The sequence below is a fragment of the Nymphalis io genome, chromosome 10 (assembly GCF_905147045.1).
Source record: "Nymphalis io chromosome 10, ilAglIoxx1.1, whole genome shotgun sequence".
Taxonomy (NCBI): Eukaryota; Metazoa; Arthropoda; class Insecta; order Lepidoptera; family Nymphalidae; genus Nymphalis; species Nymphalis io.
Genome location: NC_065897.1, coordinates 6580283 through 6597244, shown reverse-complemented (window position 1 = coordinate 6597244; position 16962 = coordinate 6580283). Strand labels below are relative to the sequence as shown.

The 16962-nt window shown below is 31.6% G+C and overlaps 3 protein-coding genes across 14 annotated transcripts in view; 2 read left to right on the top strand and 1 right to left on the bottom strand.

The window, feature by feature from the left end:
* The window catches only part of LOC126771039 (disks large 1 tumor suppressor protein), a 34737-nt gene extending 25363 nt beyond the window's left edge, over positions 1–9374 (top strand). For 10 of the 12 annotated variants that reach the window (XM_050490697.1, XM_050490695.1, XM_050490696.1 and 7 more), the window contains 9 exons: positions 4–127; positions 435–543; positions 2747–2788; positions 4473–4541; positions 6093–6242; positions 6634–6806; positions 6929–7038; positions 7122–7213; positions 7304–9374. In XM_050490697.1, coding sequence (XP_050346654.1) covers positions 4–127; positions 435–543; positions 2747–2788; positions 4473–4541; positions 6093–6242; positions 6634–6806; positions 6929–7038; positions 7122–7213; positions 7304–7410 — 976 coding nt within the window. In that variant the 3' untranslated portion in view covers positions 7411–9374. The remainder of the gene's footprint in view (positions 1–3; positions 128–434; positions 544–2746; positions 2789–4472; positions 4542–6092; positions 6243–6633; positions 6807–6928; positions 7039–7121; positions 7214–7303) is intronic. The other 2 variants (XM_050490698.1, XM_050490706.1) reach the window with 1 other exon arrangement.
* Positions 9375–11964: 2590 nt separating this feature from the next.
* LOC126771048 (60S ribosomal protein L9) lies at positions 11965–13117 on the bottom strand. Its single transcript, XM_050490722.1, has 3 exons — positions 13061–13117; positions 12609–12857; positions 11965–12324 (listed from the first exon to the last, which is right to left on the bottom strand). The coding sequence occupies exons 2-3, from the start codon at positions 12847–12849 to the stop codon at positions 11993–11995; spliced, it is 573 nt and encodes a 190-aa protein (XP_050346679.1). The 5' UTR covers positions 12850–12857; positions 13061–13117; the 3' UTR covers positions 11965–11992.
* Positions 13118–14238: 1121 nt separating this feature from the next.
* Positions 14239–16509, top strand: LOC126771047 (39S ribosomal protein L46, mitochondrial). Its single transcript, XM_050490721.1, has 6 exons — positions 14239–14390; positions 14460–14622; positions 14693–14826; positions 15565–15707; positions 15957–16082; positions 16216–16509. The coding sequence occupies exons 1-6, from the start codon at positions 14321–14323 to the stop codon at positions 16360–16362; spliced, it is 783 nt and encodes a 260-aa protein (XP_050346678.1). The 5' UTR covers positions 14239–14320; the 3' UTR covers positions 16363–16509.
* The last annotated feature ends 453 nt before the right edge of the window (positions 16510–16962 follow it).

Below are 16962 nucleotides of genomic sequence, written 5' to 3'. Positions count from 1 at the left end.
CAGACGACTAGACAGCACGGACCCGGAGGCGATCGGCATCATCCCGTCCAAGCGGCGCTGGGAGCGCAAGCAGCGCGCGCGCGACCGCCAGGTCAAGTTCCAGGGACAGGGCACCCCCGTTAGCACGGTAAGCGCACAATACTTGTAGCTCAGAAAAACTGCCGAAAGACAGGCAGCAAAAGGTAGATTCTCTTTGGTGTTTTAATTTATCCTTTTAGTGTGAGGTGGACTACTTCAAGTCTTATCATGGTACTAATTTATACCGTACGACAATACGAAAATATTTGTTTTTCTTTAATCGCTTCACTCCGTGATCTGAAACAACATGTATCCATACAACACAAGCGATCTATCGAGAAACATAAGCATTCCACTAAAATAATACTAAATTTATTTGCATAAATGTAAAGAATAAATATAATTAATAATTTCAGAGTCAGTCAACATTAGAGAGAAAAAAGAAAACTTTATCGTTTAGTAGGAAATTCCCATTCATGAAGAGTCGAGAGGACGGCAAATCTGAAGATGGTTCGGACCAGGAGCGTAAGTATTTATACGCTGTAATATTCGCTTTGCGGTATCTAAGTAACTTATCTGTTTAAATACACTGACCACTAAATTGACACAAACTATAGTTGAAGAAAATTCTAGAAAAGTCTAGAAGCGATTTGATCTGCACTCACTATCGAATTTGCATTTGACGCTATAAAAGACACTTATAATCTACACTTCGAAACAGTCTTTATTTATTAAAAAAAAAAAAAGTATCCCTTTGAGAAAGGTTACGTATGCTTAACATACACATACAAACAGCCTCTCTGAAATAACAGAATGAAGTGTTAAGAAAGATTGGACTTCCAAAAATCGGAGCTAGTACGAATACGTGCGAATTAACTTGGCCGAACTGAATTTGACTCTCCGATTATTTCTCATATAAATTGTTATTTCAGTGCTCAATCCACATTCGCTCTTTCAAAAAAAAAAAAAACTGACAAATTATAAAAAGAAAATCTTAATGTTATAATGTTAAAAAGAACTCAAATGTGTTTGGTAAAAATGTTATATTTACTACAATAATATCCCAACTGCCAAGTTAATGTCAAGTCCAGAATAAATATGTTTCACATAATAATATTGTTATACAGCTTTATTGATTAATTTCGGAATATCGAAATAATAAAATTTTAAAATGACTATAATTACAATGAAGTATTTATGAATGACTATTATTATCGTTCTCATTTTTTCAATTAAATTATATTTAAAAAGTTAAATGATTTTTACAATGATAGTTGACTATTTACCGTAACAACCTATGAATGTCCCACTGCTGGGCTAAAGGCCTCCTCTCCTCTTTTTGAGGAGAAGGTTTGGAGCTTATTCCACCACGCTGCTCCAATGCGGGTTGGTAGAATTCACATGTGGCAGAACTTCAGTGAAATTAGACACATGCAGGTTTCCTCACGATGTTTTCCTTCACCGTAAAGCACGAGATGAATTATAATCACAAATTAAGCACATGAAAATTCAGTGGTGCTTGCCCGGGTTTGAACCCACGATCATCGGTTAAGATTCACGCGTTCTTACCACAGGGCTATTTACGTGATTGTAATCATACTTGCGTTTTTGCATCTCTAGTCTCAGTACTTAAAGCTTTCCGAACACATCTGTTTAAAATAATATTATCACAGCCACTGGTGACTAACTTCGATTCGGCCAACTTACATCGGGCGTACTATACAAAAAAAAAGCTTCCTAACTGACAGTCTGACATTAAATGAGATTAAACTTTTTATCACTTTACAGGTTTTATGCTAAATATATGCGAAATTGACTAACCTTAATAACTACAAACATTATATAAGTAATAAAATCATTTGTCTTTATAGGCTCATCATCAGAATATATAAATTTAATAAATTGATTATAATTAATCGTATTATAAATAAATAATCAACTTCGTTTTTATTTATAATCTCTTTTTATACATAAGAAAAATAAATATCCGGTTTTAAGCATTTTAAAAAGAAAGATTTAATTTCTTCGACTATGGTAGCTATCCAGCCATTCCAGTTTTTGCAAATACACCAAACTCCGTGAAAGGTTTACGGAGTTGCCATATTAATTATCATGGACCTTCTTTGTGTTCTCTATCACTCTTACACAAAACGCTTATACCTTTTTCACCCACACATATGTATGTCACATGGCAACAATGTTATTTGTATATTTTTGGTATATTATATATCCCAAGACGGAAGATTTTGTATTTATTTGTCTTAATTACCAAATAGGTTGAACAAATCTATTAATATATATATATATATATATATATATATTAATAGATAATTGAAATATAAATGATATAAACTGTTATATAACTATAATAGATATAGAGAATGGACTAAGCATTCACCACCTTTGCTTTTTCACGAAATAGTGCGAAAGAGACAATTATTCGATACTGTTACATAACAAACGTCTCTCGGTAACTGCCCTTTTTATTGAAGATGAGTAAAAAGAAGACAGACATTGGTCGCAATCTCTTTGTCTCTTTCTAAAGATGCAGTCAATTTTGTGAGGTTTTGCTCTTTCCATTCGCTATATGAAAGCCATAGTGATATTCTACTACAATACATCTGTGTCTATAGTCTATAGTTCTATACTAATGGATCGAAAACTTTCTAACCTTTCACCTTCATGGTGTGCGGAGTCATAAAAGTTGTAATATACAATTTTGTTACAGCTTACTTGCTTTGTTACACACAAGAGGACACTAACGCAGACGGTGAGTGCACAATATATCCTTCATGACAATATCAATATTATTTTCGCTATTCCGCTGTTCGTATTTAGGTCATTATGCCCGTACGTTGTCTTATCGATCTCGAAACGGTTACAATCTCATACATTTTTTTTTAAAGTAAATTGACATTGACATTTTCATTGTCAATTTACTTGTCTTGTACTTTCAGTTTCATTGTCCCCAACAAGTGTCATTGCTACAAAACATAAACAAACATTTGTTTCATAAATATTTTGAAAGTAATGTAATTTATCATGTAATTAAATAATTCAAATTGGAATACATTTCAAACGGTTGGGACGCTCAAGGGTGTCCGCTGATGAAACTCCAATACATTATCTCATAGTACTTATTATTTAGAGGTGAAGCAAGTTTATGAATGAGCCTATAAATGAGTAATATTTTACTCACAATGACCGTTTTAAAGAATGCTTAATGACTTATAAATTTAAATAAACGATATCCCCCTACTGAAGCTTACCAGATCGATAAGATTTCGGCGATAGTGTACGCAACTTTTCATTCGGCTGCTAATGTTATCACTATAAAATGTTTTAATTGGAGCTGTGTGCTTTTTCTAACCGTTAAAAATGACGCATTGTCTATACATGAAGTTCTTCTAAATTATATTACTTTGATATTTTAAAATGTCCTTAAATTGTTCAAAGTCAACATCGTGCTCAAATGTTTCGTTTGTAAGGTTATATTGATACAGCAGTTAAAAAAAAATTCATATCGATTATACAAATTTAATGTTTTTTGTAGACCTACAAATTCATCGAATTAAATATCTATTAATGATTTAGGATGTATTTAGTGAATTGGTTATCTAATACTTTAATGTTTATTTAAATTGGATCGGTGTGAGTAAATTAACGCTTGTAGTGTCTATGGAAAGCATGATAATGCTTCATAATTAATTATAGTAATTTTAGTAATATAATTTGGAGTAGGTAAATGCGTAATGTGACTGTTGCTTCACGAAATGGCGTACCGGACGCGAAGGAAATTTTATTATGCACATTACTTTGTGGTTAGATTTTTTGACTGTAACGGATCTCCAAATGTCTTAAGTCACATAACCGTTCAATAATACTAATTCAAATTCAATTGATTGATATTTACAAATTATTTTTTAACATAAAACTATGATTATTGTTTTGTTTAACATCTTATTATTTCGTATTATGAAGACTTTGCGTAAAAATGGCCAATTATAATGTTGGTCTATGTATTGTAGTATATATATTATACTATTTATACTACGGTTGTGTGATGAATGGACATGGCAGAGCATAGCGTCGGCCGGTTACATGTCGCTAGGTGTGTAGTGCAGCGAGCACACGGTTTGACTTGAATTGACACACGTTCGGCCGCCGTCCTGTGCTTCTAGTTGCCTGACCGGAGCGAACGTGTCGCACCATCGTATCTTAAATACCTACATTATTTTTTGTTTACCCTTTGTGTTACGTGAGCTGCTCATCAAGTAGACCGTCCTGTGTACGTACTAGCGGGAGCTTTGAATATTAATTTCAAAATTGTCAAATCCAATACATCGTTATGTATTATCAAGTTAGTCGACAATTATCTTCTCCACGACACGGACTCTTTGCGAAGTACAGAATATTTTCCAATATGTATGTAACGTGAATTTTTCTACGTGTAGGGGAAATCTTGTACCGAGTGGAACTTCCCATGATGGAGGAGATAACGCTCATATATCTCGAGGACGAGAGTAAGTTTTGGGAGTGAGGCGTAGCTTGCGAGTGCCGTAGTCGATACCTTACCTCCCGCATTCTGCCGCATTCTGGTTATGATCATCAATTAGAAATGTAGTTTTCATTTCAATAACACTCGATTTTTTTTATATTATTTGTCATATTTTTATGTTTAGTTTTTTTTTTCTAATTCATACAACGCGACGAATCTAATAGCCTCTTCGCACACGAATATTTCCATCGAATCCACGAAAGTTTTATTCACTATTCACAAATAGATGTGACGTCGCGCTCTCTAGTCTCAACGACGGGTCGCCGGCGTGAACAGTTTAATATGTCATTATTAACTTGTGAAGGGAGAGTGGGCCACTGGAAGCACACGAGGACACTAGAGCCGCCTCTATCACACTACTTGGTGCTTGAGGCGCCGCGCATGTTCGCACGAGTATACGCGCTTTGCCTTGGACATACATACGTCACGCGCATGACAACAATAATAATATATCGACATACCGACAAACATCATTCGGGCTTAAGATTAAATCTTCAGATTTATTGTGTTGGTTTATTTCAGAACTTAGATTTTGTGTCGCTTCTGATGTTTAGATACGCTATAAATATTTTTATTAGTCTATTAGTTTCAGATTATGGTTCAATGCTGTGAAACGTGCTTATCTATTCAGGAAGTTTTAGCCAGAATTAATGAATTTAAGTTCTACACAAGAATAACTTATATATAAGTTCATATTTGTTTATACCATCCCATACCATTGTATGGAATAAATTATTAATTCTGGTCGATACGTAAACGATTTATTTAGTTGCCATCATTTTGTGAAGCATGTCTTTTATTCGCCGATTCGTCTTTATGTTATGATTATATTATATCAATGTCAAACATTTTTTTTCTACACAAATCAAATTACCTCGGAAAAGGTAAGGAACGTGAAAAATCGGAGAAAATATACAAAATATGATTTGTATGAACTTTGGTTGTTTATATAGAGTATCTGGAGATTATCCGTAGTTAGTTTCATTGAATTTGATATTGTAATATAGTAAACGTAGACAGTATAGAAATTAAAAAAAAAAATTGCTAAGTTAAAAGGCATGCAGTTCAATCATTATTTGTGCGTTTTTTTTTTTTTCTTTGACATTATGAATAATGATCAAACTGCAACTTTATTTTGCTTTTATGTATTAGCACTGAAATTATTTATGAAATAAAATGTCTGATTTAGTTTGATAATAAATTATGCACATAATGTCGTTAGTAACTTTATATAGCAATTAATAATAGAGCACGTTCGCACGATAAATTCAAAGATTAAAATAAAAAATCGAATTGTCATTGAAATTGTATAAATGTAAAAAAATTTTGCTAGAGTTCTTATTTGAATAGGTTAGTGGCTTTAAATATATGCTCAAATTAAAATTCTAATCCACATCCATACAATCAAAAGGTAAATTGTTAATAATATAGCAAAAAACTTTCAGTAATACTGCAGTAGTCGTCAAAATAAATAATGTTAAAAAAGAGGTTTTATATTACTTGTATCATTTTTCAGGTCAGGACGAAGCCGTTTTGTCGTACGAAACAGTTCAACAGTTAACTATTACTTACACGAGACCAGTAATAATCTTGGGTCCGCTCAAAGACAGGATCAATGATGATCTTATATCGGAGTTCCCTGACAAGTTTGGAAGCTGCGTACCTCGTGAGTAACGTGTATTTATTTAATAATAATATATAATTATGCTAATGTTCCAGAAAATGCAACTTTATATATATATATATATATATATATATATATATATATATATATATATATATATATATATATATATATATATATATATATATTATTATCAGGTATCAATCATTTGTTAATGAGGCCGCACCTCATCCACCGAATCCCGCATACAACAAGCGTATAACAAATACTGTACAGTAATCTTTTCACCATATTTAGCAATTGAGGGATTCGAGCAAATCTTACCAAATTCTAAATATGTTGAAGCAATTAGTGTATAAGTATATGCAAATTTGTAATATATGGCGTTCAATACAAACAATGTTTTATTAATTAAATGATCTTTCACCATCAGATACGACCCGGCCGCGACGAGACTACGAAGTAGACGGTCGCGACTACCACTTCGTGGGCAGTCGCGAGCAGATGGAGCGCGACATACAGAACCACCTGTTCATTGAGGCGGGACAGTACAACGACAACCTGTACGGAACTTCCGTGGCCTCCGTACGGGAAGTGGCCGAGAAAGTATGTCAAATTAAATCTGCCTTAACAATTAATTTGATTCGAACGCGATCGAAAAAACCTTAGGTCAACAAAGGTATATCTTAAAAAAAAATTTAATAATACAGTACTTGCTTTATTTTCAGGGCAAACATTGCATTTTGGATGTTAGCGGAAATGCTATTAAGAGGTTACAGGTTGCGCAACTCTATCCCATTGCCATATTTATTAAACCAAAGAGTGTAGAGTCTATAATGTAAGTTGAACCTTCATAATAGTGATCATTGTAAATGAAAATATGTTATAAATAATTATTCAAATATATTTTTTACATTGTAGGGAAATGACGAAGCGAATGACCGAAGATCAAGCGAAGAAAACGTACGAACGTGCTCTAAAAATGGAGCAAGAGTTCGCCGAATATTTTACTGGTAAAGCATTTTATCATTATATATATATCATATTAAATACATATGCGAAAATAATCGGTGAGAGCGATATTAACGTACGGCCTGTTTCAGCGGTGGTGACGGGCGACACGCCGGAGGAGATATACGCGAAGGTGAAGGCGGTCATCACTGCGGAGAGCGGGCCCGCCGTGTGGGTGCCGCGCCGCGACCCGCTGTGAGCCGGCACGTGCCATACACGCACTGTTTGACTCTAATTACTTTACCGTTTAGGGTATTGCACAGAAACTAGACCGAAGAAGTGTGGACCTTTAGATTATCCTTTATTTATTTCTTTCAAAACTTGACTTTTCCTTAAGGCGTACGATGATAAAGAGATTTTAATAAATTTATATATTAATTATATGAAAAAGAAAATGACGACGTTCCGATACCGACTCGTTCGTCGTCGCTTTGGTATATAGATTATCGATTAGTTAAAAGCAATACGTTCAATGAATTTAGAATCTCCCAAACTTCGTGGTCGGTTGTTTACCGTGGTACGAGTGAAGCAATATAAAAGCCGAGGATGATACTCGTCTCATCTAAGCAATATATCGTTTCTTAGGAGCGAAGAGCTATAGATAGTCACGTTTTTTAAAAATCTGTTGATTTAACAATTAAACTTTATAAATACCGCTGGGTAGACCTTCTATAAAAATCGTAGCATAAATTACATCGTCCGAAACGATTCCAGCTATTTAAAGTGGTAACAGTTTTTTAAAACAAAGCTTTCACTGTAGTATATTATGCTTGTGTTTATTGTGCTAATCATTAATCTAGCGTTTATATTTCTTCAAATAGTATGTTTGCATGGTGTAATAAAAATATTTATTGACAAAACAAATTATATGCTTCAATTTAATGTAAATGAATTGTATATTGTAGAAATTAAAAATGATATTGTTCATGTTAATTTGTTAACTCAGATTGCTAGAGTAAATTGTGAATTTTCGCCATTATCAAATAATATATAATATCTTTATTATGTACACAGATAATAAAATATCATTATCGATATAAATTGTGCACTGGATGATAAAAGAAAAATATGACATATATATTAGTTATAAAGATTATTATGATACTATAGTCGAACCCACCTCACGCGTCCTGCATGGCTAGGCTAAGAAGTAACCAGAATTATTTGCTCAAGCAGCAATCTGTAATGTAGCCATTGAATCTCATGACATTGTGCATACTGAAGTCCCTTTAACACTTATTTAGACGAGGTGCGAAGTTGTTGATAATTTTTATAGTAAGAAATTGTGTTATACGGCGTGAAATGTCTCACCAATAATGTATGACATTTATTTACTGAGAATTTTATTTAACTATAGTATGCCCATCTGCAAATATGGCTATGTACGCGAGCACTTTCTACTTAAGATAATCTTTGAACACCGAACTCGTTTATTGATGAAATAATACTGTAAGTGCAATGAGTATTTTAAAAAATATTACAATTGATTACTATCGCTTGTACTTAAATTATAGTTTATTATTATTTTTACTTTATTATAATGCCATGTTAACGCGATTTAGATAATATTTTTTGCATGACAAATTATGATTGATTATTACTCAATGTAATCGCAACAAACTATTCCCTTTTACTTATATGACAATCATTGTTTTGTGCGTACTTTCATACTACCAAAGATATTCAGCAATTTTTTGCATGGAAAATTGACAAATAACTACTTAACAAGTGTATGAATGTGTCTTCGTCATTGTAATTTATTACAAGATCTTTGTAAATAAATAAACATTTTTAATCAGTATGTAAGACATACAAGTTACAACAATAAATTATGAAAGTCAATTGAAAATATTATTTTGAATATAAATTCTTAATCATTGTGTATACCTGTCAAGTTATAATTAAGTTTTTACACTGATTTATTAACAAATGAGTATAATTTGTTTTAATGGTTATTTATTTTATTGTGCTAAGTAGGTATTCTATTAAATTAATGGAATGTGTTAAATTTGTGTATATTAATAAATTGTAAGTATTAATAATGTTTTAACACCTATCTAACTGAAACATTATAAAAATCCATATTTGCAGATGTACAATGTTTATCAGTTAGTGATGTTCAATAGACTAGTTTGAATAAAATTATTTACGTTGAAAATTCAATCAGTGTTTTTTTCTGCCCTAATATATTCCTTTTCAATATCACATGGATATATAGTACTTGATAATTTGGCAAGTGTATTATAAATTTTGAAATTATTTTGTTATATACATTTACATATATTTATCAAGTACTAAATAATTTCTACTTTATTACATGACGGACGGATAGAGGGTGCGGTCCGCACCATTTCATAGGTGGCGGTAAAAAACTGGTTTGCTTACCAATAATATGCAATATTATGATCAATGATTTTTTATACCTTATGTCAGAAAATGTCATTTTAAGGTCAGTGTTATTCAATATTGGTACTCTTTTTGCTTTATTTTTTTGTAATCAAAGGCAAAAATAAGAGAGCGGCAAATTTAGGATTCACACAGAGTGCTAGTAACCTGTGCTACGCTAATGATACTATCGTCAATAATAAAGATAAATAGAGTAGTTAAGAGTAAATAGATTGTAATGGTTTCCACTTGCACTGCCGTGTACCTATACTGAAACGTATTTCGACCATATGCTTCAGGACTCTGTTTCAAATCGTAGCTATTTAAGCTACGATAATGAGCGACAAGCTTATAGGGTTGGTAAACCTATCTATAATTTTTTTTCTTAAAACTGGATACAATTAAGTAGTACATTAGCGAACACGATAAATAATAATAAAATACATAATTGTATCCTATTAAATAATAAAAAAAATATATAGCTTCTTGTCGGATCTCCATCAAATAATGAAATTATTTGTAGATTTTTTTTTTTTTAAATAAGTATACCGTATTTTTTACGAGTTTATTTAAACCTAACATTAAACAATTTTATTGTGTCCAGTGTTCAATAGCTAAACACTATACAATACATTTACAAATAACATAATAAAATTCTAGTAACTAAGTAATTTTGACAATCCTCACTGGTACGTGAACCCGGTAAACAATCGTATATTTTAAAAGAAATAATTAAAGCTTAGGTAATAAAATGTAAACTGAGGAGTTTGTAAAACTATTATTCATTTTAGCCTAGTGAAATGTGACAACTCATATAGGTAGTGAAAACTTTTGAAATGGAGATTAAAGATGGCATGTCTAAACAGTCATTTATATTTTTTGAAAGTACCTAAGTAGCGGCGAGGCAATAACTTATGTTCAAAACATGTGCGGTTACTTATTACACATTGCGGTTAAACATACTCATCAATGCGACTATATCATTTTTTTATTACATTAATTAATGCCTAAATGCGATATTTTGTTTTAATACAATTATAAAATCACAAAATTAAAGTACCTAAGTAAAAAGATTATAAAATGCATAACAAATTCTATTAAAACAAATTAAGAAATGGCACTTGCGTATGTATAGTTCGCGCGCTATGAGAACGGGAAGTCTGGTCTGGTATGTTACTTTGTCAAAGTACATAACACTGAAATTGAGTTTTCAAGCGAACTGACGGAACAGACAAGTCAAGTTTACGATCTTAAATGGATCTGAGCTAATTGCATAGATTTTATAATGAACTAGTGTGTGCAAACAGCCAAAATAGTACTCTCTTATTGCAACCAGCAACACAGATACTTCAGGTGCTGGACCAGCTTTACTAGCTTACCGAGGCAAGTGTATTACAAATTTTGACACTGGGCTGCTACCGATTTTGTTGACAGAAAAATTCAATGTTTTATTGTATACCCTATTCCAAACGAATTCCAAATTCTTGATTAATTTATCTTTATTTATAATCCAAAACTATTCTACTTTCCAAGTTCTGATTACAAATTCACGGACATTAAAAACCCATAGTGAATATCATAGATTATCCAAAATCTTGACCAATGATTTGCATTCATTGTTAATTTGTCTTTTACTCCTCTAGTGGTTGGAATAAGTAATAACCATGCAGGCCGGAAATGGCCCCAAGGCATCATTGGACACTTGAATCTTAAACCCAGGCAAGCATTGTTTTAATGTAATTTGTTTATAATTTTTCTTGTACTAAGCATTGAAGGAAACCTGCATGCTTTGAAGGAGCATGGTTAAATTAGCCCTCACCTTATCCATTTACCTTAAGCAGCATTTACGTTAATTTACCGAGCAGTAATACATTTACAGGCTGGGACTTTTGTAAATGTTGCAAGCTGACTCATATTCGGGGCTTGATAAAAATAGAGATGTATTTGCTGTAGTAAGAATAACAGTACAGATTAAGATCATTCGGAGGTCTTAAATTTTATATTTAAATATTTTGTTATGATTCTTTTAGCCCATTATTTGAAAGGTATTATTATGTAACAGAAATATTTTTGTTTAGCCACTAAGCAATTACTTTATTTTTATTGTACAAAAATGATTTGTTTACTTTAATTAGGATAAGAGAAGTAACTAAGAGAATCATTTTTAAATAACCTTATCTTCACAAATGAAGACAAAAAAAGTACAACCAATATTTCATTTGCATATATAATTTAAATAAATAAACCAATGCAATCTTTTAACATCAAACTACAGATATTGTATAAATTTGAATTATCAACTCTTTAATTTTACTTTTAACTTTACAGGAGACTATTATTAAAGTTAAATTAAGTTGTAAATAAAAGATTTAATTCAGCTTAAAACTTTAATGATCTTATATCTCATCCAATACAACAGTAGTTTTCTCAGACACGTAAAGACCGTCTAAGAACTTTCTGATGTCCTTATTTTTGACAGTTGTGGATTGTTGAATGAGTGCTGCTGAGCTAGAGACATCTTCGAGTGAATTACCTTCAATGATAAGCTCATCCTTCTGTTTTGGAGAGTTGACAACAGTAACACCTGGGGCCATCTTTACCCTTCTGATGTACTTCTCTCCAAGGAAGTTACGGATTTCAATAACTGAATTGCCTTCAGTGGTGACACAGTTAATGGGGAAATGGGCATATACAGCACGCATTTTGTACTGGAATCCCTTAGTGACACCTGCATAGAGACATTCTCATTTTAGTCTATGGTGGTAAAAATTAATGCATTCATTATAAAGTGGTTGGTTAAACAAGTATCATATTCTTATTCCACTATTACAGATCAGTTACTAGTAATTAACTAATTATAAATAACAAAGTAACCTATTTAGATCTTTAAAGGAATAGGAAATAATTTAAAATAGACTTGATTGGTAAAATTATGCTTTTACATATTGTTGACTAAATTGAAGGAATATTAACATTTTAAGCCAAATTAAAAACAAATTGTATACAACGTACCTTTAATCATGTTCTCAACGTGGGAACATACAGTTCTTACTGCAGCAAGTTCTTTCTTGGATCCAAACCATTTTTCCACTTTCAATAACCGAGGGTTTACCATGCGAATGTCCACAGCTAAATGTTTAAAGTTTCGTTTCAGCACTCCTCGGGGACCTTTCACTGTCACTAGTCTTGATTTCACATGAACAGTCAACCCCTCAGGGATTTTCACTTTTTGGTTAGCTACGATTTGCTTCATGTTGAGGCCTAAAAATATAAAACATAGATCAACATAACCTATCGGAATTTGTCATTGGAAAATATTGTTTTTATAACAAAACATAGAAATATTCCCCAAAACTTTTGTACGGTATATTGTTTAACTAGAATCTGCATCACAACACGAAAATTATTATAACTTTATAAAGATTCTTTTAGATTTTTTCTTTCATATTATAGAAATAGCTTACTTTCAGTGACACAGAGAGCCGGAAAAGATCGTAAGATGTTGCCAGATTGAGAGTGTTCTAAAAATAATTCGATTATTATACACTAATCATAGTTTTAATCGATTAAAATTATAATTTTCAAATAAGATAACGTAATTCAAAAGGTTTTTTTTATAAATTATTGCGAGAAAACATTTTTTCAAGAGCTTACACAAATTCGAAAAGGGCATTTCACTTTTACATTAACTAAAACTGTGAAGCGCAGCTACATATAATAAATTTATAAAAATGTTATATACTAAATTAATCATCTCCAAGTCGCGTTGCAAATTCTGGTAGCTTAAAGTGGTCCACTGGTAATTTTTTTATGGACAGTAGTTTTTTAGTTAGCCATTACAAAAATACATTCATCCAATCTATTACAGAAAAAAATCAACTTGGAGACGTTTTTGCGTTTGTAATAGTGAAAGGTGAGAAGATTAATGAAGAAAAAAAATACTTTTTTATTTTTACACTTAATAATAATAATGTCCTCCAGACCGATTTCGGCCACGGCGGCCAATCTTAAGAGAGATTAGTTAATTGCGCAGGGTATATTATAGTGCACAAGTGTGTGCGTAAACACAGGTGCGCTCTATAGTCCCTTATTCACAGAACCCAATGGGGCGACAATCCGACGCGACCGGAAAAGGTTCAGGCGTAGAACCAACAGCTCTACGTGCTTTCCGAGTAACGGAAGTGTACACACTTCTAAAATCCAGACTTGCTGCTGTAAATTTTAGACAGATAATACAGTTACTTTTTCTGACCCGACTTGGGATTTGAACCCAGGACCTCTGGGTCTGTGGCCTTACATGTAACTTTTAGAGCAACAAGGCATTCAAGGCACTTAATATTATAAATATTAAACGTAATTTTTAATCATGAATTTCTTCACCCCCCAGACAATTCTATCTTTTTTTACATCGGTTGAGTATATGATAATATATAATAATATACGATAATTAATATATATATAAGCGTAACCAATCAGCAAATAAACTAACTCACTTTCGCATTTATAATATTTGTAATAAGTTAGGATGGGTGTACAGATTACCTAGTTATAATTGTTATAATAATCAACTTATTATTATTCTACTATCTACATGTTACGTTAATTATAGCAACTCTTGAATCTGTCAAATGTCAATGTCATTCTATTTCTTGATTTTTCCCCTTTTTTAAATAAATATTAGATAGATAGGTTAAGTTGGACATAATAAATTGAGTGAGCTTCGAATGATAAAAATGTTTTTAAGAAAATTGATTTTTTCGGAAATCAGTTTAAGTCATAGGATATTGATTCGAGGTAATTTATATATTTTATGTGTAGAAGCTAAAAAATTAATATCAAAATATACCTGAATGTTCTTCGCAGATAAGTCATCATGGGATTTAGTAACTGGAGTATGTGTCGAAAGGCTCCCAGTAGTTACCCCACCACTTAATGATATTCAAAAGAAGTTCAAAAATATGCTGGGGACACTTGAAATTGAAAAAAGTCTCAAATCTAACCACGAACTTAGAAAAGAGAATGATAAGTAAGTTAATAAAAATATTAATAATATTTTAAGATTAAATAAAAGAAATTTCACAAAAACACAATTTCAGAGTTCAAGCAGAACTGCTTAAAAATGAATCAGCTGATGTTGATATGGATATTGTCAGTAAAATAACAGCTCAGGATTTTGAAGATGCATCCAAAGAAGAATTTGATAGTTTCAAATTTGGTGATATTGAGACAGGTATTGATAAATCTTCACCAGTCTTCATATAATTCACTTTGTTTTTGTGTTTCATTTAATCAATCTCATTATCTTGTAATGATGTTTCCTTTTTTTATTCTGAATTTCCTTGTTATGTTATTATTTTAGTTTATTGTTAATATGAATATGTGTTGATATAAGAGTAACAGCCTGTGAATGTCTCACTGCTGCGCCTCCTAAGGCCTCCTGTCCTTTTTTGAGGAGAAGTTTTGGAGTTTATTACAGAATGCTGTTCTAATGCGGGTTGTTGGTATACATGGCTCGGCTGATATAAGATTCTGATTAATAATAATATATATAATAGAGAGCATTCAAGAGTGCCAAGAGTCTACCATAATATATGTAATGGTCACAATGAGAAAATTGATGAATACTAATCAATACTTACTATTATGAAACTGAAAATGAGTCCATATAAACAAACCTTAAATTGACATATTCCATTTGATTCGCTAATAACTTTGCTAAATAAATAGTATGCATGATGTTATTTTGTTATTATTGCTTTAATTTTCCTTCTTGAATCCTGAAAACATCTTTTCTGACATTAAAAATGCCAATTTTTTGCAAATCAAAAATATTATTTAAGTTCTTGATCAATGATATTGTGGTAGTTTAATTCTAATGTTGTTTATTTCTCTTTACTTCTCCTGTGATAGGGATAGACTTTAGACAAAGAGTCATAAACTTTATTTATTTTTTTAATTATTTTTACAGAAGCAGATAAAAAAGGTGATAGAAGTACTCACAATAGATTTCTTCAAAGGCATCTGGTGCTTGTCACTCAAGTTAAATTAGGAAATGATATCAAAACTATTCTACCTCACGGAGTATGGACAGAAGGAGAGACTTTAAGACAGGTAGATTATTAGATCATGGTGTTTTTAAAAACCTATATGTCAAATCTAATTATACACTTATTTTAATTACTTTCAAATAGCTCGAAGATGAAAACTGCATGATACATATTAAAACTTTTTATGTATATACAAAAAAGTGTAAGGTAGAGAGATATATATAAAATTTTGTTGATAATATATATATATATACATATACATATATACATATATATATATATATAATATATGACACAACAATTTTTTTTTCAGACAGCTGAACGAACGCTTTTAGAAAACTGTGGTTCTGATATAAAAGTAAAATTTTTATCAAATGCTCCTAGCGGTTACTATAAATATAAATATCCTTCAGAAGTAAATGGCAAAATTGGTGCCAAGGTAAGATACTTTAATTATATTTAAAAATTAGTGTTAGAATCCTATTTGCAATTTTCTTTTATTTTTGTAATCTATGTTTCAAAGATTTAGTTCATATTGTTTTGATGTTTATACATTGAATCTCTATTTTCAGGTGTTTTTCTACTATGCAAATTATCAATCCGGTGAAATCGATAAGAAGTCAAAACCCAATTGGTTAACAAGAAAAGAATTGACTGAAATGTTACCAGAAAAGTACAATAAGTGTGTCCAAAGTTTCCTGATCGAAGAAACATTTTAGTTTAATTCGAATAATTAGAAATAAAATTTAAAATAAATATTAGTCAACAAACACATCTTTTTTATCCAAGCAAAAAAGTAGTATTTACATAATCATTAAAAAGTATACAAGTCATTACATAGGGAAGAAGAGAGACCTCAGTGTGAATTGAATTTTATTATTTTTAATTGATATCCCCTAACCTTCAAGACGCATTTACGATAGGACCTTTTGGTTAGGTGTAATATCAGAAAAATAATTATCCTGCCCTAGCACTATTTAGAAAAAAAAAGTAAAGAAACATTCTGTAAATGGCCTTTGCCTACTGCTGGGCTAAACCCTCACGGTTGAGAAGGTTAGGAGCTAATTCCACCACGCTGCTCCAACGCGGATTTATCAACATATTTGGTTATTAATATCTTTTTAATTTATATAATTCAGAAAGGACATATTCTACAACAGTATCGATCTAGCAGTTGATAAGTGATGAGTAACAAATTGTCGCCATTTCATCTTTTAAATGCCGATCCGGGCGAGTGTCGGTTTTTGAACGCAGATCAAAAGAAGCTTGCAACTTATTTACACTTTGGCGCTTGTATAATATTCAGTGTCGTTCAAGAC